The 23099-nt window shown below is 36.2% G+C and overlaps 1 protein-coding gene across 3 annotated transcripts; it reads right to left on the reverse strand.

Annotated features, from left to right (window-relative positions):
- Positions 1 to 118: 118 nt before the first annotated feature.
- Positions 119 to 19788, reverse strand: LOC134679302 (uncharacterized). 3 transcript variants are annotated; one of them, XM_063538206.1, is made up of 4 exons: positions 19411 to 19788; positions 2412 to 2591; positions 1768 to 2075; positions 119 to 1659 (listed from the first exon to the last, which is right to left on the reverse strand). In XM_063538206.1, the coding sequence occupies exons 1-4, from the start codon at positions 19627 to 19629 to the stop codon at positions 957 to 959; spliced, it is 1410 nt and encodes a 469-aa protein (XP_063394276.1). In that variant the 5' UTR covers positions 19630 to 19788; the 3' UTR covers positions 119 to 956. The 3 variants fall into 3 exon arrangements, with proteins under 3 accessions (XP_063394276.1, XP_063394277.1, XP_063394278.1); XM_063538207.1 differs by lacking the exon at positions 19411 to 19788 and adding an exon at positions 14193 to 14389; XM_063538208.1 differs by lacking the exon at positions 19411 to 19788 and adding an exon at positions 3103 to 3176.
- Between the last annotated feature and the right edge of the window lie 3311 nt (positions 19789 to 23099).

The raw sequence follows: 23099 nt of genomic DNA on the forward strand, positions 1-23099 counted from the left end.
AGCCGTGCGTCCGATCTTAGCTGCAATGAAAACCGTCACCCTGTTCTAGTTATAGGACGCCCTAAGTTGTAACCTATCGCCGCTAGTCGGGCAGCTGCTTAAAAAACTTAAACAAAAATCACGATTATTTAAATGATTTATTAAATTAAATTATAACGACATCGTTTTATTGTACATTTATTCACCAATTTGAAACCATCTTAATATAAAAATTAGTTTACAAGGTAAATATAAATGTTCTTTATAAGTAAGTTACTGATTAAGATCTCAAATATAAACCTTACCTACTTATCAAATTCAGTACAGAAATTAAACACAATTGAAAATTGAACGCGTTTCAGAACATAAGTACATTTTATTAATTTCAGATTCTGTAATTCAGAATTAAAAAATTATTCAGATCAGAATTAAATTCTTAAACAGAATGGTTAGCACATGTATTCGATCTAGCTAGAGGATAAAATGTCTAGCATTTTTGTATAAAACTGTGCATCAAGTTGAGTTTACTGTTCATCAAGCGCGTACAAGGAATATTAAAAACAAAACCTAGTTCCGTCAAATGAACTAGTTCGTCAAAATACTCTCATTAGTATTAGTAAGGTGAACAATAGATACTGCAATGGAAATGAATGGCTACTGTGGCAGCGATTGCCAGGTATTTCTTAGGTTCTTAACAAAATACACAAATTTCGTTAAGTTACTAAACTATGTAATAAAAGGCATTGCATCATATAATTGCATCCAAACTTTGTTAACTTTGAACGTGCTGTCGATTACGAGTAAGAAAAACTTGAAACCTGAATTAGATATAAAAGATTTTTGTAAAAAAACTTTAAAACTGCCCAATTATTACATATGTTTTATTTTTCTCGCATAACGACGCGTCCTTAGATAAGTCCCTTGATTTTTTGGTCTGAGCATACGGCTAATAAATAAAAAAATTGTACGTACAATAGTTACACCCAAAACACTTTTACAGTTTGTTTATTTAGTTCAATTTCATTTTTCCACTTTCCTGTTTCTTCTACGTCTTCGGGGATATCATCAACATACCCCATTTCCTTGCATGGTGATGGAGGTATTATGCTTATTATTGGAATGCCAATTTCTTGAAAAGAACTCATTGATGAAAAACCGCTTTCATCTTCCGTAAATTTACTGACGGCATGGTTATAATCTAGTTTCTTGCTACACAAAAAAGATTTACTATTTTTCAATTTAGATTTTTCTTCAAAAATATTGTCCTGCTTTTCTTTTGCAATCTTTAACTCTGCAAATTCGTTTCCGATGTCACAATTTAGCGTTGATAGTGGCATTATGAATTCTTTTATATCATCGTCTTCTGCATCTACCAGCGAACTAGGTAAGTCTTCATAAAGATCCGAATTTTTGCAACTGACTGACTTTATTAAAAATGATTTTGTAGATACATTTTGTGTGATTAGATCCACTGTGCTGGTGTTGGAATTAATCGATTCGTTTTTATCATCATTACTCACAAATATTTTGTCATTGGAGTTATTTTGAACATCGTTACAGGCGAGATCGGGCAGCTTAGTACTTAGTACGGTATTGGCAAGAGTAATTAGCCGTGAGATTTCTTCCGTGATTTTTTGGGAATTACCACTATCTGAAGTCAGTGATAATTTGGATTGGTTCCTGAAACATTTTCATATTTTATTAATTTATACAAACTAATTGGTGGCATCCTCTAATTTTCATTTTAGTTAGTGTATTGTTCGAATTATGTAATTGTTGATTACTTACCACGTGCTGTTGCAGTCTTTATACCCATTAACATTACTTATTGACTTGCTGATCTTCCTTGTTCCAAGTTTCTTAGCGGGACGCAAAGAATACTCTACATGTTTGTTGACGTGTACGACTGACCGAGAGCGCGGTATATCTGCAGCATTAAACGATCTCGGTAGTGCCCTTTCTTTGGAAATATCTTTCATATTTTCATTGGATTCATTGAAGTCGGTTTTATGACATTCGATATGGTCTTTCACTCTATTGAGGAAAGTAACTATTTGGTTGAGTAAAGCTATGTGCATTTGTCGATTCGCCTCGGTCTGAAAATAGAACTTCTCTATTCAATCTTATTAACTTTTTGTTGAAATTTGCATTAAGGAAATAAATTAACGGAAATTCGCTAAATCAAAATCATAGAATTACTTCGCTTATTAGCTGAACTCGTTCGCATAGCGATAGCATTAGCATTAGCAAACAAAATTAACTAAAATAGTGATTGAAGAGTAGGTAAAGTTGCGTTCAAATGTGCATGGATAGATGTCGACCGTAATGCTTTAATATTACGGTTGAAACATGTCCATGCACTTTTGGATGCCAGTGTACATATATCAGTACAACTTGTTAAAATTACGCAGCATAACGGATGAAAGCCATACCTGCGCCAGCTGCCACCGCAGGGTGTCCACCTCCATGTGCAGCGCGGTCACCTCGGTGTGCCGCATGGCAGAGTGGGTCGCCAGCGGCGGTGCTTTGTCCCCGGACTTGCTCACTTCCGATGTTTGCTCCTTATCGACATTTTTAGAAAGTTGAGTACTAGGCTCAATTCTTTCTGGAACCTGGAAATAATAAATATATTAGGGTAATAAATATAGTTAACGGCCTTCTGGTCTAGTCACCAGTCGGTAGTAATCCTGCCTACGAAGCAGCAGGTCCCGGGTTCGAGTCCCGGTAAGGGCATTTATTTGTGTGTTTATCACAAATATTTGTTCCCGAATTATCTATGTACTCGTATCTTAGTACCTATATAACTATGCATTTCTTTAAATAAGTATGTGTATCTTCGCATTGTATAGAACAAGCGTCGCTTAGTTTCGGTGCTGGGTCTATCTTTATATTATCCAATAATTAATACCTATATATTATTTAGGTACCTATACATATTGAAAGTGATTATTCTAAAGAAACCTGAAAGTTTCACAGAAGACACAAGTAATACACAAACATTGTAACGTATGATGAGCCACTTTACTTTACAATAATTAAGTACAACCAGCAAAAACAAATAACGGAATGGTTAATTATATCAGTCGTCTTGTGTATGGTTTATAAAAAGTTGGGAATACCAACAACAGTAATACTGATTGAGAGTGTCATGCGCTTCTCACGCTTTTGCTTCAGACATTGTGTCTTTAACCCCTTATTAGTTAAAGTGCATTCTGCAATCTACATAGCTGATGTTCACCACTTTAAGGCAGTATTAATAAAGTGTAGCCTAGTTGGATATCGGTATCAAATGAAGAGATGCAACAACACTTAAAAAATTACTTGATAATGGCATTTTCTTAAATCGCTGAGTGTTAAATTTGATAGGTATTTTTGAAATTGTACCCATGCAGATTTATTTAAGTATATCAACAATATCAACATCCCTAACTTACAATATTAAATTTACCTACAGCTTAAGAAAAGCCTATACATAGGTATATTTAATATTATGCATCAGTTCTGAGTGCACTCGTCAATAAATCGCAATACAATATCATTTAACTGTCGCCGTAACGGGCCTTGTAAAATTAAGCCTTATTATCAGATTTAGCTGCCCCGCGCGCGGCATAACATCAGAATTATTATTTCCGTACCTGGTACAGTATAATTATTTGTCCAACTATGTATTATGTGTAGTGTGCTATTCATTAAAAAATCGATTGTTCAGATTTCAGAGCAAAATGTAAACGTGGCAATAATCAATGGACTATCCTCGAGGTTCCGCTCAAGAGGCGAGCGGCGCTCTCGGGTTGCGCGAGGTGGTGCTGGGTTGCCAGGGTGTGAGTGTGGCGACAGGTGCCCAGCCGCCTGGAACCGAGCACGCGTGATCAAGGCCACTGGACAACTTCTCACGTTACACTGCCTACTTTTCAAGACCATGTGAAGACACTATCTTGTGAAACCACTTTTGTTTGTTAGATGCACTGTATCGTTGTGTGCTGCTATACTGTAAAATCGGCATCGGATCAGGGAACAAGGCAATTTTATAGAAATTATAGCGTTTCGTTTCGTGTTCCAAAAACGATTGTCATCTTGGCTAGACCCCCAGACTAAATAAGTTACTTCTAAATATACATGAAACGCCTGGTAAGTATTGCGATAAACTTCACAGACTTTTTGCATAGCTAGTAGCTGATGTCGTCACCGATGTTTACAAAACATATAATGAGTACAAGCGCGTGTTACTTACGTGTCTTATTTATGGTGCCAAAACATTTAAAGACAATTAGAAATTGAAATGGCTGCCTGCCTCGAAGACCATACGGAATAATTTTCACCGAGGTTACGTAAAGTCTGAGTCACAGCCCCAAATATATTAACCGTCTCATTTGTGATGTTCGCCGTTGCGTTTCGGCAGTGGAATAGAGAGATGTTTTAACAACCAGCCGGGTTGCCGGCACGATGAGGCAACCGTCATGCTCAGCCGGCGACGCGTGACGCTGGCATCCGGTTAGGGCCCTCGGAAGTCCTAACGATCGCCCTACCCCTCCCCATATTCCCGGATACACCGACAAGTGCACCTTTGTTTCTGCTTTGACAACACAGGTTCCATAATGCCGAATAATTATGTCCTCGGGTTAATGTTATGCTCTTAATTGGTGCACAGTGATCAAACATAATTATCAATTTTAGGGTTGAAGTTCCTATATCTTAAGGGAATACGTAAATGAATTGTTATCGAATGTGGCTCATGTCTGGATAATCGGTTCAAAGTGTTGATAATTACACTAAGGAACAGTTTATCACAATGATATTTTGAATAGTGTTGTCGCAACCCCTAAGAAACTATATCAAAATTCCCCACCGTCGTGCTACATTGACTGGTTTACAACCTTCACTTTACTCTTCTATAGAGTACATTCCACACTAGTAGATTTTTTAAGTATTTATAACGTCGCTTTCCTGTGTGATTATTTTATGTGTTAATCTTGTCTAACCTTGTCAATACCATTATTTGTTTTTTTTTCATAGGTTTTGTTTACATTTCTTAAATACTCTAGTTAATCAATTTATTAGCGTTATTACGCACTCGACAGAACCAGAAAGCATTGTCTGAAAGGTATTTTAAAAAGAATTTGTCTCCAAGTTACATTTGGCTACTTATTGCTGTTGTTTATTGATTCGTGAGAATAGTTGTTTATGGTTTACTTCCTCTCACTGATGCTAAACAAGTAAACACTATTTGAATACGAATGAACGTTCTACCGCCACGCAATGTCGGTTAGGAGTGTGAGTGTCCTGCTACACAATGACTTAAGTGAGCTATTTTTTTTTAATTTAACTTTTTTATACAAATTACATATATCTTTGAGTAATAATTATTTGTTTCATATTTCCTAGCTCTTCGTTTCAGAGTTTTCCTAAGCAAACCCGGGGCTACGGGGTTAAAATCAACCTAGATAAAAGTTTCTTTTTGCATTGTAGTGACTTAGGTACTTTAAATATAAAATTAAAGTGTTAAATAGAAGACTATTGATTCAGCGAGATGAACTAAAAAAATCTTTAAATTTTTTAAAGTCAGTTCGAAAAGGCAATCATTAATACTGGTAATACCAGTGCAGGTACGGTTGGCCGTGGCCTACATTATAAAGGTACGCAAAATCACGTAGGTATATCAGTTGCTGAGCTAAATAAGTAAAATAACAAACCGACAAGTACCAACCTACCTACCTCTTGAATGAAGTTCTCTTTTTAGGGTTCCGTTCAAGTGGCAAAAACCGGAACCCTTATGGATTCGTCATGTCTGTCTGTCCGTCCGTATTTTAATTTGTATAAGAAGCAGGATGATACAGATTAACCCCCTTATTCATAAAACATTACGGGCCTGATTTAGTTAAATTATGTTTTATCCCTTTCTTACAAATATAAAGTCAAAATGACAGATAAAGACAAACGGTTATTAGCTAATTGAGGTTTGTAGCGCGTTTATGAATAGATGGGTAGGTAGATATATAATAAAATGCACACCGCTCATTCTATTTACCCCCCGCCGCGTTAAAATATGGTTAAAATGAAAAAAAAATGGTTAAAATGACTTAACACTATTTGAGGACTACTTTAGTTTCCAGTACCTCAAACATCAAACAGCGTTGTTATCCAAAATTGTGCTTCACAATGTGAATGTCACTACCAATTTAACCTCTAGCCGCCCAGAGACCTATAAAAAGGTCTCCTGTTCCATTCTAATTTGAACTTTGTGTTAACAAAATAAAAATTCATTTTGCTTGGCAAGGTTTGACGTATGGTCGGCTAGAGGTTAAGAGGCCATATGTGTTATTTGTAAAAAACCGATGCTAGACTAATTTATTATTGCATGCGTCTATGTTAGTTTGTAATGTATGTATGTATGGGCCTTAGGTGCCTATTTAATTATAATATTTAGCCTAAAAGCGGTACTTACTTACGTAAGAAAGAAAGAAAGAAAATACATTTATTTACGTCAAACCAACAACTTAAATAAATTACAAATTAATATAGAGACATAGACGTTAAATAGGACCCCCACTCAGCGTAATGCTACGACGGTAAGCCGCAGCGCTGATTTTCGGTGGGGACCTAACTTATCACTAACTTAAAACTAATAAGAAGAAAATCAGATAACAAATGTGTGTAAGAAGAAGTAAGTAAGTACCGCTTTTAGGCTCATAATCCTAGATATTACACACGCGTGTTTTTTACATTATATTATCGCACTCGTGCGGTAATGATAATCCGATCGAGTTAAGATTGTAATGTAACTAATCGCTAACAATGTGTATGGAGACCGAGCCTTCTTAAATTGGTAGAGTACATTTTACAACGAGCACTGGAGGCGCCGGCCAGGGCGCCAGCGGCAGGGTCGAGAGGCCGGCAGGCAGTATGACAGATTTTTGACTTTTACCAACTGTTTTATCAATTAAAATTTGATTAATATGTATAAGTATGTTGAAAAACAAAAGAAACGTCGTATGAAACACGTGTGCATTAGTCATTACACATAGGATATTTACTTCACAGGGTCAAATATCCAGAGAAAGAAGAGGTCCGCTCCTTACCCAGCAGGGGGAGGCTCCAAACTATCTAACCCTGGTGCCACAAAATAAGGCAATTGGGTAGGACAAGAGTATACTGCTATAGGTACTTCGCTCTACCATCAGTGAGTGTACCTACTTACCATCAAATAATAATGATAGTGGTATTGAATGTGGGCGTGTTGTTCACGGTTGTCGCTAACATACAATGCTTGTCGGCGGCACGGACTGCGCAAGAGCGGTGCGTATACAAAACACATGCGCGTCACGTTCGTGTCTGTTGCGGGACCCCTACGTGCGTCGGGGACCGCGGGGCAAGCAGGTTTACCATAACCCGGTCAAAAATTACTTTTCGAAAAAATCATCTTGGGACCCCTTGCACGTTCCAGGGCTAGCCAAGCTCGGAGGTAACCGTTTAAACTCGGAGTAGGTACCTAGGTAACAGTACATTTTAATATTTTTATCCCTGTATAAACGGTTAGCTCCGAATTATTTGACTAACCCTGGATATCGCAAGTGGTTGTTATTATCGGTCTATACATATAGTTAGTCAACAATCTTGTGGACATAAAAACGAAACCTACACATACGTTGCTTGAACAATTTCTTCTAAAATTCTTAATCATTAGTCATTTTTTTTAAATTACAATAATATTCCTCGTATGTTATATAATATATTAAACACCACCGTCTACCAGCCTCGGTTCATTTAACTATTATTTTGTTTGGATGTGTCAACTTCCCCTTTCTCCTCTGGTTTCTAAATCCGGTATCGATTTTGCATTTATAATAACATTAATAAGTCGTGATCATTAAGTGACGGAACTTAACCAACGCAGGAGCCTCAACTTAGATTGTCCATTTTAATTATTATGCGGCATCGTAGATACAAATTACAACTACTCATTTTCAGTGTAAAAAGTTATATTCTAATATTTATATAATATACTGTGCAATTTTTATAAGATTTGTTAATAATTATTCCCTTGTAGGTACTAAATCATAGCCAAGTGCGCGTGTAGAGGAGCAGAATTATATAATTTTTTAACATTTGATCACTGGGAGCTCTCAATATCGAGCATTGGTAGGGCACAGCTAAAGGATGTCTCACGCTAGATCGGGCCGTGCCCGGGCCGAGGTTATGTATGACGGTTGATCGGTGACGACGTGGTGCTTTCCATAGAAAACGAAGCGCTGGATCGATCGATAAGGTGGTCTTAGACACAGCCCCAAAACTATTACTATATCAGGATGAAGATCAAAATAAATAATCAATAAATAGTCAATATTTAACAATTTATTATACAGTATATATTTAGTGACGATAATGATTAATTACTCAAAAATCCGGAAATCTAAGTCTCATTATAATTGTCACGATAGATGCCATGTTCTAAGCTGGTAATGTTAGCGACTTGCTGTCGTGACTAATTTCGGTGTGGTGGAACGCTCAAATGCTCATTACAACGAAAATAAGGTAAATCATCTTCATCGGGTCTTTTTGCGGTCACACTCACAGTTCACACGGGACTAACGGTAATCATTTACTTACTGTATTTTTAGGGCTCCTTACCAAAAAGGTACCAACGGAACCCTTATGGTGCGACTCTATTTATCAATCCGTCTGCCAAATTGCTAAATATCTCGGGAACTAATTGCGCTATCAATTCGGAATAGTTATACAGAATGTTAAACCAGGGGTATCAAAAGAATTACTTTTTTACTTTCTATGAAAGACGTTCGAAATAAGAGGGTGCAAAATTCAAATTCTATATAAGTTTATAGAACCGGACCGAGGTCCGGGAGACAGACTCGCAGGTGACCGGTTTTTAGGGTTCCGTACCCAAAGGGTAAAACGGGACCCTATTACTAAGACTTCGCTGTCCGTCCGTCCGTCCGTCCGTCCGTCTGTCACCAGGCTGTATCTCACGAACCGTGACAGTTGAAATTTTCACAGATGATGTATTTCTGTAGCCGCTATAACAACAAATACTAAAAACAGAATAAAATAAAGATTTAAATGGGGCTCCCATACAACAAACGTGATTTTTGATCAAAGTTAAGCAACGTCGGGAGTGGTCAGTACTTGGATGGGTGACCGTTTTTTTTTGTTTTTTTTTTGCATTATGGTACGGAACCCTTCGTGCGCGAGTCCGACTCGCACTTGCCCGGTTTTTTTTGAAATACTTTACAGTTATTTACCTACTCGTACTTCTTATTGTGACGAGCACCTAACAGTCCCAAACATAGTGCACAGATAGATGATGGATTTTTTTTAGTAAAAAAATTAACTGACATAGTTACGCAGATATTAAAACTTAAGTAAGTAAAAGTTTATAATAAACATATTGAATCCATTTTCGGGCCCAGATTCTCATGTTAAGTACTACATTGTTACCTATAATTTATATCCCCTTGCACCTCTTTTACGTACAAAGCAATGAAGACACCTACTTTCTAAGAATGATGACAATAATAACTTTCAAAGAAATGAACTTAAACATTTTTCTCACTTGTATACGGGCATGTCCATAATTTGTAGTAAAGTAGCGAACCGTGTCTACGAGTATTCTAATGTACAAAAACAGGTGGGCCTGACTCATCCAGCCCGGATCCAGATAATTTAAATGAACATGCAGGTGTGGTGTGGTGTGCGCAGTCGCTCGGAACGAACATACGAGTAGTAAGTAGGTGCCAAAGCACGTAAAGAAAAATGTACATACTAAGATAATTCGTCTTTGCGTCGAAAATTTAAAGAGACATAATGTCAGTACATTATGCTTCTTTAAATTTTCGACGCAGTTACGTAATGTGCTTATTATAGCACAGATTGTCGTAATGGACCACCAGATGTACTGTAATGGTACATTACGATACGTGTGCGAAAAGTAGGAATTTCGCAATGAGTGGCGATTAATTAAAATACGACGGAAGGGTGACACAATGAGGATTCAATGAGGATTCCATACAAGTGATAGTCTTACTCCGGCGATAGTCTTACCCCGGTGATAATCTTACCCCACCTTACCTTACCCTCTCGTGATATTAACGAAACTTGTTTTCCTTTTATTAGTATTTGTTATGATATAGGTACCGGGTGTGGCCTATCATATGAGCAAAAAATTTAACTGTAGGCTGTACTCCTCATACTGACTAACATTTAGCGACTAACATTTACGTTCAGCGACTTTTAAAAATAACTTGTGGTTTGATTTTTAATACACTTTAAAGTTTATCCTAAGACGCAATGTATTGCAAATTTTGTTATGTTTAAGGCGTGACAAGCAACGTCAATCACAATGATATGGCCTGGCGATGGCGTCCATTGAAGATAATATTTATTTTGTATGAAAAATAGGGATTCTAATTACTTCATATTTTTTAAAAGTAGTTGAACAAAAGTGTCACCGATTGAGGAGTACAATCTATGTTTTAAATATTTGCTCGTGTTACAGGCCACACCTGGTACTTACAAAGAATTTTACTACTACTGATACTAACTGTAAACGAACACTTAATTTGTACGTTAATAAAATAGTTAATTGCTTCCACTTAATACCTAATAGAGTACCTATGTTTTACGAGTGAAACGATTATGAGTTATTATTGGGTTTCTTGACGGCCTGAATTGGTTCCTGTCGTGCATTAATGCATGAGTGCGCCAAACTGATTAACTAATCACATGAACATCGCATTTAGGTGCGTGAGCGACTATTTCCAGGATTGTGAACTTACAAGTCAGTATTACCAACTATTACTGTGTAAGGTAATCTGGGGACTAAATATGACCAAGAGAAGTCTGCAGTGATTTTAATAACATGCGCAGTGAAAGTGTTATTTATACGTCATCATTTCATAGAAGTTTGACGTTTAACATAAAACTTGCTCTGCGCGTGGTATCAAAATTGTTGCAGACTTGTCTTGGTCTAATAATATGGTTTTAGCCAATTTTCATTTGATCTTCATTATCAGCATCATCGTTTTTTGTTTACGTTATTTTAAGAATGCGAATCGATGCTTTATTAGTCGATTACCTTGTCCATAATTAGGAATTCTTCAATTATGCAGTTAGAGCAAGAAAAGTCTGCAACGATTTTGATAGCATACGCAGCAGTGGCGGCGCGTCAAACGTATCCATAGTCAAGCCGGGGCTAATTTGGCTTACATATTTCCTTTACAACTCTGCTCAAACGTCCAAAAACAGGCAACCCGGTAGGAATCGGCTTTTATGGACGCGCCGCCACTGATACGCAGTGCAATTGTCATTTGTACGTCATAATTTTATAGAAGTTTGACGTTTAAAATAACACTTGTACTGCGTATGCTATCTGAATCGTTGCAGATCTATCTTAGTCTAACTTTAATTGTTTCACTTTAATTGTCTAACTTTAATTGTTTAATTGTTGTCGAGTTTGTTGCCGGTCCCATATTGGGATACCCTCCTCCAATTGAGGGGGGATTTAAATCTTCTCGGGGCAGAGGTGTACGGTTGGAGCCGGTAAAGGTTTATTTGACGTTCATAAGCGCATTGTAATATGCCTACTTGAATAAACTATTTTTTATCTTTTATCTTTTATCTTTATTGATTTTGATTTCTGTTCCCTTTGATTATTCGACTGATACCGTACATCCCTAATTTGATAAATCTTATTTTAGTGAAATTCTTTTTTTCTTGATTTTCGTAGAGATCTACAATTCAACAGTCATGTTTTTTAACAAAGGATCCGGATTTCGATCTTATTTTCCAGTAAATAAAGGTTATTTATCCAGGTACATTTAAATTAGGTAGTTATTTTACATTTTTAGGGTTTTTTTTTATATTTGACTATAGATATAAATAGCTTATTATTGTTTTTTTTTAATATTTGTAGGCTCCCATGAGCCGTAGCAAAATGGCGCAACAACGCAAGGAAGAAGACGAGTTTATTATTGTTATTTATTTCTAATGTATCTGTAGTTTATTGAAGAATGTTGAGGTCATGTCTGGACTGTGCTACATTATTACTTGATAAATCTAGAAAGGAGTGGAGCAGTCACTTCAGATGTGGATGATAAGTGATAAGGAGTTTATCTGACTGAGGCATTTCGATAATAGGCATACGTGGCAATATAGCCTCTAGTAGAGTTACACGCGTGGTGTGAACTTACTATCTTACAAGGATTTATGCATTTTAAGTTATTCAGGCTAAGATGTAATTCTATAGATACAGATTGCTAATAACTTATTAATCAATAAAATAGAATGGGGGATTTTTTGTGAGACAAGTCAGAAAAAGCGGCCAAGTGCGAGTCGGACTCGCCCATGAAGGGTTCCGTAGCAGCAAGTAACATAATAAAAATGCGGTTTACGATTTATGACGTATTAAAAAAAAATACTTACTAGATCTTGTTCAAACCAATTTTCGGTGGAAGTTTGCATAGTAATGTACATCATATATTTTTTTAGTTTTATTATTCTCTTATTTTAGAAGTTACAGGGGGGGGGACACATTTTACCACTTTGGAAGTGTCTCGCGCGCAAACTATTCAGTTTAGAAAAACATGATATTAGAAACCTCAATATCATTTTTGAAGACCTATCCATAGGTATGGGTTTGATGAAAAAAAATGTAGAGTTTCAGTTCTAAGTATGGGGAACCGCCAAAATTTACTGTTTGTTTTTTATTTTGGTGTTAAAGCCTTAATACGGTTTACAGAATACATCTACTTACCAAGTTTCAACAGTATCTATACTGTTGAAACTTGGTAACTATAGTTCTTATAGTTTCGGAAAAAAGTGGCTGTGACATACACGGACAGACAGACAGACGGACAGACATGACGAATCCATAAGGGTTCCGTTTTTTGCCATTTTGCTACGGAACCCTAAAAAGCACCAAATAGAGACGAATGGAAAAAGAGGGGAGAGACCTTTGCCCAGCAATGGGACACAGTAGGATGACATAATAATTACATTAATTACCTACAATAAACAATACCTAAAAATTATGTTATTAAAATTGGATCGATTGCATTCACTTGATGCTTTTGATTATATTATGTCATGTACCAATTAAATTTTAAATAGGTACCAATATTATCTAAATAACCCACTTGCTGTTTTCTGTAATGTTTTTATATCATCCCGCTCTAGCAATAGATGGAGACGTAGGTACATTGTTCATACACGCTCATATCATAAGTGAACTCATTTTCGATCACACACCCACTGCGAAACGGGATCGTTCGCTATTGTTTATTGTCTTACCGGTAGTAAGTTAGATGCTTGATAATTATCAATCATGCGGTGACAAATACCGTTACCGACTTACCTACTTATTAATAATGACCTGAAGATCTCATCTCAAGTAAGATTATACCTGACTTAATGAAATTTATATTCGAGTAAGAGGTTACTTAACCTACTATTTTTTATATTATAATAGGTACATTATAAAATATTTATAGTCATTAAAAAATTGTAATAGAGCTATATACCTACGTACTACACTTTAGTCGATTAAGTGTTTAACTGATTTTAAAATATATAAAAAATAATTTTAAACAACTTTTGCGTAATCATTTTTCAATATTAAGAGTTCCTTTTGTACTTTTTTGGAATGGAACCCTAAAAACTAGCGGTTAGAAAGAAAGAAATGTGTTAAGCATGTCATGAATATATGTATAGTGCTTATTGCAACTGTACGTAGTAATTATTAATGAAATAACCGTTAAAATGTCAAGAACGTCAATTACCCCCGACTCAAAGGTCTATCTAGAGCCCCTGTTTTCCCTTTAGGAGGCAACCTTTTAATTTGCCTATTATACAGAGTATACAGTAAGGTGGAATCCTTAAAACTTGGATTGTGGCAAAGTATTTTTTATTTATTTAAAGGGAATAATAATTGAAAGGGAAAAGTTTTGGCATACTTTTAGCCCTCTACTAGAGCTTAAATAAAAAAAGTCAAGTACCTATGCACCGAGGGTGCCGTACATACAAATATTTATTGTGCCTCATAATTTACTTGAAACCCGTCATTTTATGACAACTTCTACTCCTGTCCGGATATGTTCCGTTCATACCTGTATGCAAATAACACCGTTTCTCTTTAGCTACTATGGGGACTATTATTATCTATAAGTTCGATACGTTCAATGCTCAATGCAATACAATTTCCTTACCTTAACAATAAACAGTTGCTGCTCTTGAAACATCAACAACCGTGAAATTAATTTCAGGCAATCCAAACATCTTCATTTTGTCCAAAACTAAGAGATTAGGAACACAACACGGAACTGACGGAACTTAAAATTTCTTGTTGACTTATAATATTTACGAAGCATATATTATTTATTTCCAAGTAAATAACGAAACTGAATTCAATCACAGGTATTTTAGTAGGTTACTAGGTAATATTCTAAGGATATTTAGGTCTTGCGCGCATGCCCTGTTAGTGCATTGATCTCCTGGCAAATATGACATCCTGGTAGCAGTGCAACGATGTTTGCATTATCGATCAGTGCCACTAGCTGCACTTGTAGTGCAAGGTGCAATATACAAATCCAACACAAATTATAGTTTTAAAAGGTACAATTAGGTTTTTAGCGAACAATTATTACCCAAAAATGACAACAATATAATTAAGAAGAAAGATTAACAAACTCACACTGGTACCTATAAAATTTCGTCATTTATGCGAAATCGAGTGACCTGTCTATGCCTAATTTATCTCCGGGTCAAGGTAAAATTGAAACCTGTCAAACCTTAGCAAAAGGCAGATATGATAAATATTTGAAATATATTTTACCCATAGGATGCTTTATCCCGTTTATAGAACATTTTCGACTACTTACAACAGATGGAATACATGTTAGTTTAGTTAGTTAGCGACCCGCCCCGGCTTCACACGGGTTAACAAAATGGTGTATATTTTATAATATCAATAAAAAAATAATATACTATTGATAGGTGAAAACCGCATGACAATCCTTTAATCCTTCCAATCGAACATTAGGTATGTATATCGTCACCTTAGCAGCCATAGTACAGTCACCTGCAATAATATGTTACTCTTTGAAGGCCGCAAAAATATGTGACGCGCTCTTATGGCTCTACAAATAAGATCGTGTCAGATATTTTTGCGGCCTACGTTGTGTAACATATTATTGCAGGTGACAGTACGAGTTTTGCTTGTAAAGTTTGGGGCTAGATTGATCTGTGTTGGATGTCCCCTAATATTTATTTATTTATTGTTATGAATAAAAGACCTAAAATTAGTTTTGGTAAAGTTTTTATAATAATTAAATCAAGTTCATTGTTGCAGGAAGAGCTGCGTTACGTTTCCTCCCATGCTAGGGTCTGATCATACTCGTAAATCTGTTTTCTCACATTCAAAGCAGCAGGCTCCAAGGCGATAAACAATGGTTTTTCGCTATCTCCCTTTCATATCACGAGAACGTTTGGAGGCACAATAGTATTGCTGTGCCACTTCCGCCGTAGAATTAACATTATACCGTATTCTCAAACTGCTCGCTGGGTGGTTAGTTTACAGACATGACTTTATTTGAAGTGTTTTTACCAAACTAGTCTGGGTGTCTGGCGACCTACGAGCTGCCCCTTTTTTTGCACAAAAACTCAGCCTCGCTGTGCAGAGGGGGAACGCGGCCAGCGTCCGGGGACCAATGCCTCAGGCTAATTCTGGGCTAGATTTGTGATTTATTTATTTTGTTATTTAATATCTGTTTTAATAAATTATTGATCTATCAATTGTTTCAAGATAACTAGGTATGACCACCGGTGGACGGGCAGCAGCGTCCCTCAAATTCGGTGTACTCGACTGCGATCGCCAACCCGCCTGCCAAGCGTGGCGATTATGGCATTCACCCCCCAAAAAAGGGGGAGGCCTATGTTCAGCAGTGGACGTCTTATGGCTGAGATGATGATGATGATGAACTAGGTATGTATATATTATACCGTTTTCCCTGGAAAGTAAATATCGCCGAATTCTATCTTAACGTAGTCCTTATAAGCTTTTATTTAACTTGCAATGTACCTATGTAAGGATGTACATATGTAACTACGTTTGTACGGGTCAAATCTTGCAAGTTAAATTTCCCGACTTCCAATGACGCTGCAAATCTCTATATACATACATGTAAGTCGAAACTGCAGAAAAAATTGTTGAATACGAGTCTAATTTAATCAGAAAATATGCTGTAAAAAATATATTTAAGGGTAGGCATGTGTAGTTAAAATATGTACGAGTATTTATAAAATATACGGTATTAAATAAGCAGTGATTTAGGTGACTCACCCCGAGTTATAGCCAAAACGCCGATCACTGGTTATTTTCGATTGGAAGCCGTTCGCTTTCTATAAAGGTTTTAATACAATTTTTGTGGCTTCCATGTCACACAAAGGAAGAAAACTCATTTATTGTTATAAAATGAATACAAAACTAAAATTAACTACTAAAAACTAAAGCTAAAAATTAAAAATACCTATCAACATTTTGCGCCCTTGGTAAGGTGCCCATCACGCAAGCAGCGTTCCCGCGCTGGATTGCTATGGCCAATATAAAGACGTATTTTATAGGTATGTATATGCTATAGATTCGGAAACATATTTATCCGCACTTTACACTTAACGTCCCAAGTTTAAATGAAAATACCAAACTAAGCTTTAGTTAACAAATTAAATGAGCTAAGACATTCATAAAAACTTTAATGAGATGTAAAGAGGTGAACTATGTGTGCAACACTGTCACGGAATGCCATATTTATATAAAAAATAACGTAATTAAATAATTAGGTATATGGACGAGGTCAGGCGGATGCTTTGTTCAGACGGCTTCCAAAATTCCACTCTATACTTTTGTGACTAAGGTAGGTATTGCCAAAGGCACAAACATGAACGTATTAGATATCTTGCTCGGTAGTTTTATTTGTTATAGGTGGTATTTTTCAAGTGGCTATATTCCATAAAAAAAAAAACATGTTTTATAAAGTTACCATAACCGTATATTGTGGTTGAGTCTGAATTTTAAATGAAGGATCATTCAAAATTGAAGTTAAGTAATTCTAAAAGATCTAGAAAATCAAATTGAAATTGTTCTATCAAATGCCTAAAACACTCAATATTTGTTACAGTTGAGATTGATTGACAAGAACTGTATGTTATGACTGTTATGAGCTTTGGTTATGAGTTATGAATGAAAGAAATAAACCTTCGCACACATAAGACACAAACAATAAATATTTTTATGTTTTGTAATTGAACAATTTTTTTCTAATCTAATTAATTAAGAATTGAAACTGGGCAAATATCTTAAAAAATATATGAATAATCTCATCAGCGGACGTATCCGCTTACTAAACAATTTATTTAATATCATTATGTACTTAATTACTAACATTTGCAAGTGAAGTTAACCTTTCACTCAATTTTTTTTTGGTAATACCTAATCATCAAGTTTTGTAAATACGTCGTTTTCTAATTGCATTACATTTGAAGTAAACAACTCACGCACAGGTGTCTTTCTGGTTATTATCGTAATATGATTTTTACTACTCGCTTGAGGAGGTAATAAGTACAACTAACAATATTATTTTATGTGATGCGTGTCATGTTTCCTAGTTAGAACCAGAAACATAGTACAGTTAGACCAAGAAAAGTCTGCAGCGGCTTTTATGGCCCACGCAGTGCAAGTGTTATTTTAAAAGTCAAACTTCTATGAAATTGTGACGTAGGTATATTTAACACTTGCACTGTGTGCGCAATCAACATCGTTTCAGACTTGTCTTGGCCTAACTTTATATTGTATTATGCAAAATATTATTTAGTGAGCAATATAAGTAGGTAAGTAAGTAATCATCTAGTCTCAGATAAATAATACCGCAAAAAATGGACTTTCACTTATCGTTGTACACCTACACTTTGTAAGAACGATTAAAAAACATAAAAATTTACTTCGTAAATGCCGTTGCCTACATTTATCAACATTGATAGATATTCTTAGATCGTAAAATGCCTGAATGTAGAACCGTTGCAAGAGTCGTTATTCTAACAATGGATAACTGAATTGCTTTATAAATACGTGCCTACATAGGTAACGCTTACAGTCATAGGTACAGTCAGCAACAATAGTAGCGTATGAAACAATGCGCTAACAGTAATTGCCACCCTCAAATACTTAGTCTATTGGGATTATATATTTCTGTTGGGATATAATTATCTCTCTAGAGTTCGTGTTCAAAAGTATTTGCTATAGTCCAATTGTTCTACATATAAGTAGAGAGATAAGTCAAATAGTTAGAGAATGAGATACTTTTGACGCTGACTGTACCCCAATTTAATATAAAATGTGTTACTTAATACGAGGATGTAGGGCGATTGTAAATGTAAAATAGGTACTTATTCAGGTAATGTTATGATTTTTCAGTTTAAGAATTTTCCGATATACAGGGTGATTCCGGGGTCGTGGAGCAAGCGATCAAGGCATGATACACAAGCCCATACTGAACAACTTTTACTATGGGAACAACTCCGAAATCGCGAAAAAAAAATTGGTAGTTTCATACATTTCGGCCGATCACATTGGTAGTTTCATACATTTCGGCCGATCACTGTATTATGCCTTGATCGCTGGCTTTACTATGGGACCAAATCCGAAATCGCGAAAAAAAACTGGCCTTCCCATAGAACACGATAACATGTGATCGGCCGAAATGTATGAAACTACCAATTTTTTTTCGCGATTTCGGAGTTGGTCCCATAGTAAAAGTTGTTCAGTATGGGCTTGTGTATCATGCCTTGATCGCTTGCTCCACGACCCCGGAATCACCCTGTATACGTGCGATTGAGAAAACAAAAAATCAGACGGTTAATTTAAAATCAGTAAGTATAATATTAGTTGCGAAAGATCTCAGCTCATAAAATCGCATTGCTTTTATGGTAAATATAGTATTCAAAGGCTAACTATAATCCAGAAACATTTAGATTTGGTCTGTAATATAGAGTCTATATTATAGACCGGCATACAATACTGAGTAGGTAGATGTAGATACGTATCACTGTCATAGAAACGCCACCCCTGTTTGTAAATAAGAGAAGAACAGAACAGAAGAACAAAATTTTAATTGAGGGAAATTCAATGGTGTTCAATTATAATAGAAGTGTGTGTTCAATTAAAAGGTAAACAAAAGAAAATATGTCAGTCATCACAAATACCATTTTTTTTAATAGAGTATATGTTTACTCGTATGAAGTATTTACACACTTGACATATTGTATTTAGAAGCACAATTGTATGACAAATAAATCATAAGTTAAATTTCAAACAATCAGTACTTTGTTTATGTTTTGTACAAGCTTCCATTCTGCATCATGACAAATACTTACATTATCGGGGTTTGCTTCTGTATTTGTTGTCTGGGGTGGTCGCAGCTTTAACGCACTGTCCTGCTTTGAGCTCGAGCTGGGTGATCTGGAGATGTAACGATTGGAAAGTCTTCTGGCAAAATTGCTTTTGAAGTCCTCACATCGCATGATGGACTCAACTGGTCTGCTGAACTCTTCTTCCTGCTTTACAGTGAAGGTGTCTTGGTCTTGCATGTACATTGTATTAGTAAATTACGGTCATTATTTTAATTAAAGGCACGTGCTCATTAAAGTATTCGCGTTACAGATGTTGAATGAAACGGGCAGGCCAGCGTACGCCCAGCTCATGATGTGACGCGCCCGACGCCGGTTAGGTTACATGTCACACTGGCGGACTGGAGCGCGGAGCGGAGCCCTCGCGCTTCGTTGCCTCGGCTGCCTCGCGCTACACCTGCCCGGCGCCGCCTTTCCGACAACAGGCGGTCGGAACTTGTCAACATACTAACACCAACTTAACTAACATACCGATCATAATTTTAGACAAGACAATTTTGTTCACGACATTTTCGTCTATATATGTACGTGGGTACCTACCTAATTATTAATATTATTAATCAAAACAAAATTACTCTGATGATAATACCTACTATGTATGTACAATCTTGCGCAGTCTTAATACAGAGCCATCTAGTGGCATATTGATACACCCATTATCCAACCATGACTTTGTAACAGTATCGAACCATTTCATGATTTCATATCTAGTTCATCAAAAGACGTGGTTTTACACATTGAGCAGAGATGGCAGCATAAGCTGTTATTTTAATATTATGCTGTTTCATCTGCATTTTAATAATGTTAGGACTTAAAATGTCTGACTAACATAACTAAAAATTAAGCCACATATGGAATTTATCCGTGTTCCTAATCAAGACGTTGTTTAACTTCGCAGACGGTCTAGAACGCAAAATGACTAGTGTAATATTTTGCCTATATCACTTTTAGTTGACATCACGAACGGACCAGGGCTATAAAAAATAAGAAATAAAAATATTACAGGACATTTTTACACAAATTGACTAAGCCCCACGGTAAGCTCAAGAAGGCTTGTGTTGTGTTGCTATAACCGCGAAAATCGAAGTTCGCAAATTGCGGGTATTTTTCTCTGTCATTCCAATTAGGTACGTTAGCGATGTCGATGGAGCCCCGCTATCGCGGTGCTCCTATTCTGTACTGTTTGGCCTTCGGCCATTTGAAGATAACTAAAGAACCTAACAGGGTAGGTTAGGTAGTGACATAAAAAAATGGTAATTTTGCGTTCTAGACCGTTCGCGATGTAAACTATAAGCAAGGGATATAGGCAAAATATTAGACTAGTCATTTTGCGTTCTAGACCCTCTTAATATTCAATAATCACCCAAAAAAAAACTTATACTTACCGCAAGCCAGCTAAAATTGCTTTAAATCAATTTAAAACAACCCAAAACAACCCTTCACAGCGTCAGTTATCCTCAAATAAGGCGACTTATTTTAAGATCCAACCCTAGTTTTATTCTAAGGTTTTGTTAACTAGTTCTTTACTTAGAGCATTTAATAACTACTAATGCTATGCTTGCTGTAATTTACGGTTTTGAAAGCATAAGGCACTGGTCCCACCGCGAGCTAGTAAGCTATGAGCTATCGGCTATAAACACGAACAAAAGATAAGCACTCCCGTGTAAATAAAAGAGCCACGGCGATATTTATAGTTACTCGCCCAGCGGTGAGCTATAAATATCGCCGTGTCTCTTTTATTTACACGGGAGTGCTTATCTTTTGTTCGTGTTTATAGCCGATAGCTCATAGCTTACTAGCTCGCGGTGGGACCAGTGCCATAGAGGGTTTATGATAATGTGTAGTACACATAAGTTTACTCTATAGCAAAGAGAATATAACCACTACTTTGCTCTATAGTATGGTGCAAAGAATATTCTTCGGTATGGTGGTTGTATGGCTCTATGATAGCTCTATGGTATTTAACGTGACTTATCAAATGTCTGTCAAATGCGTTTAAAATGCTAAATTGTCGTCGTTTATTAAGGTTATACGTCGTTTTCTTTAAAAGATGGTGGTGTGAATAAAATTACGTTTGCAGAATGTTATTGAGAGGTACGAATACCTACGGTATTTTAAAATATATACCATAATTACTCTTTGACATGTGTTTGAAACTCATAACTTAGAAGGAAAAAGTAAACCTTAAAAAACCTTATAAAGCTTATAATACAAAGTCCCCCGCCGCCGCGTCGATCTGTTTGTGTGTGTATGTTTGTTCGCGATAAACTCAAAAACCACTGAACGGATTTTCATATGGTTTTTACCTATCAATACAGTGATTCTTAAACAAGGTTTAGATACCTACTATAATTTGTTGACTCGTGCGATGCCGGAGCGCGTCGCTAGTTATTATAATGATAAACTTAAACAAAGGAGAAACTTACCTACATCTCGTATTTCAGCGTCATTATTTTTATACGCGACTGCTTTTTTCACAACTAGGTACAATCAATAATATAATAAAACCATGAACGATGAGTTAGGTACTTATAGTCATTATAGTCTTTTTCAAACGGGAAGAGTAGAATGACATATGTCAAAGAGTGATTATATAGAGTTGTGACCTTAGAGAATATAACCAACGGAGTGGTCATTAACAGGCGTTCCCCTCTGTCAAAAAAGGCGGCCAATGGTCAACCACATGTATGGACTGACGTTTATCTGACATGACGTACCTATACATTTGATGTGCCCCTCCCCCGCAAAAAACGGCAGACTATTCTGTATCGAAAATTATCCGTTGGTTATATTCTCTAAGATTTTATTGGTGAAGAGATTTTTATTTTTAAGTAAACATAATCCCAAGTGGACGTGACTGTAATGATTTGACACGAGCGGAATCGATTCGGTCGATAAGTAGAGTTAATTTCTATTACAACTGAATTCCGTTTTACATACTTAATGAAACAATTATATAAAAATTTATCTGTTTATTTTTATAACATAATATTATTTTGGAGAGGTCTATTATATAATGACATATTCTAAGCAACGAAGACATAGGATTCAAGTTATTCAGAATAACTTGAATCCTTATTCAATCCTCCTATCCAATCCTTATTCTTGAAGAATAACTTATTCTTGTTAAAAAAAAAGATTAGTCTGAAACGTCAACGGCATGGAATGAAAAAAATCTAATGTCAACTTACCCATACCTTACCCTTCCCGTTTGAAAAACACTCTAAGAGCGGTTTCCCACTACTTCTGATCCGAATCCGATCCGAACCCGTGAAAATATGGTCCGTAGTAGCCGTAGAACTATTTCTATAGTAAATTACGCACCGCACACGTTGAATGACGGAAAGAAATCTGATGACGGTGATCGGATCTAGTGCGTAAATTACCATAAAAATAGTTCTACGGCTACAACGGACCATATTTTCACGGGTTCGGATCGGATTCGGATCGGACGTAGTGCGAAACCACTCTAACAACAAGGTCATCATGTAAGGTACACAGTTTGATCTTATAAATATTTTATTAATTAACATTTACATTTCAGATACCTGCCATCTTAATTGAATGATCCAAGTTTGTCATATGTATTCTTAAGGCAAAGCAAAATGGGCAAAAAGACAAGTAAGTATATGCGGTAGCAAACTGATACGTTTGAA

The sequence above is a fragment of the Cydia fagiglandana genome, chromosome Z (assembly GCF_963556715.1).
Source record: "Cydia fagiglandana chromosome Z, ilCydFagi1.1, whole genome shotgun sequence".
Classification (NCBI taxonomy): domain Eukaryota; kingdom Metazoa; phylum Arthropoda; class Insecta; order Lepidoptera; family Tortricidae; genus Cydia; species Cydia fagiglandana.

What these genes read in the sequence shown, in the direction of transcription:
- LOC134679302 (XM_063538206.1), bottom strand. Translation starts at nt 19,629, where the DNA reads ATGTACATGCAAGACCAAGACACCTTCACTGTAAAGCAGGAAGAAGAG. An exon ending in TGCGGTGGCAGCTGGCGCAG is followed by an intron (nt 2,076 to 2,411) that starts GTATGGCTTTCA and finishes TTCTATTTTCAG; the next exon opens with ACCGAGGCGAATCGACAAAT. An exon ending in AAAGACTGCAACAGCACGTG is followed by an intron (nt 1,660 to 1,767) that starts GTAAGTAATCAA and finishes AAAATGTTTCAG; the next exon opens with GAACCAATCCAAATTATCAC.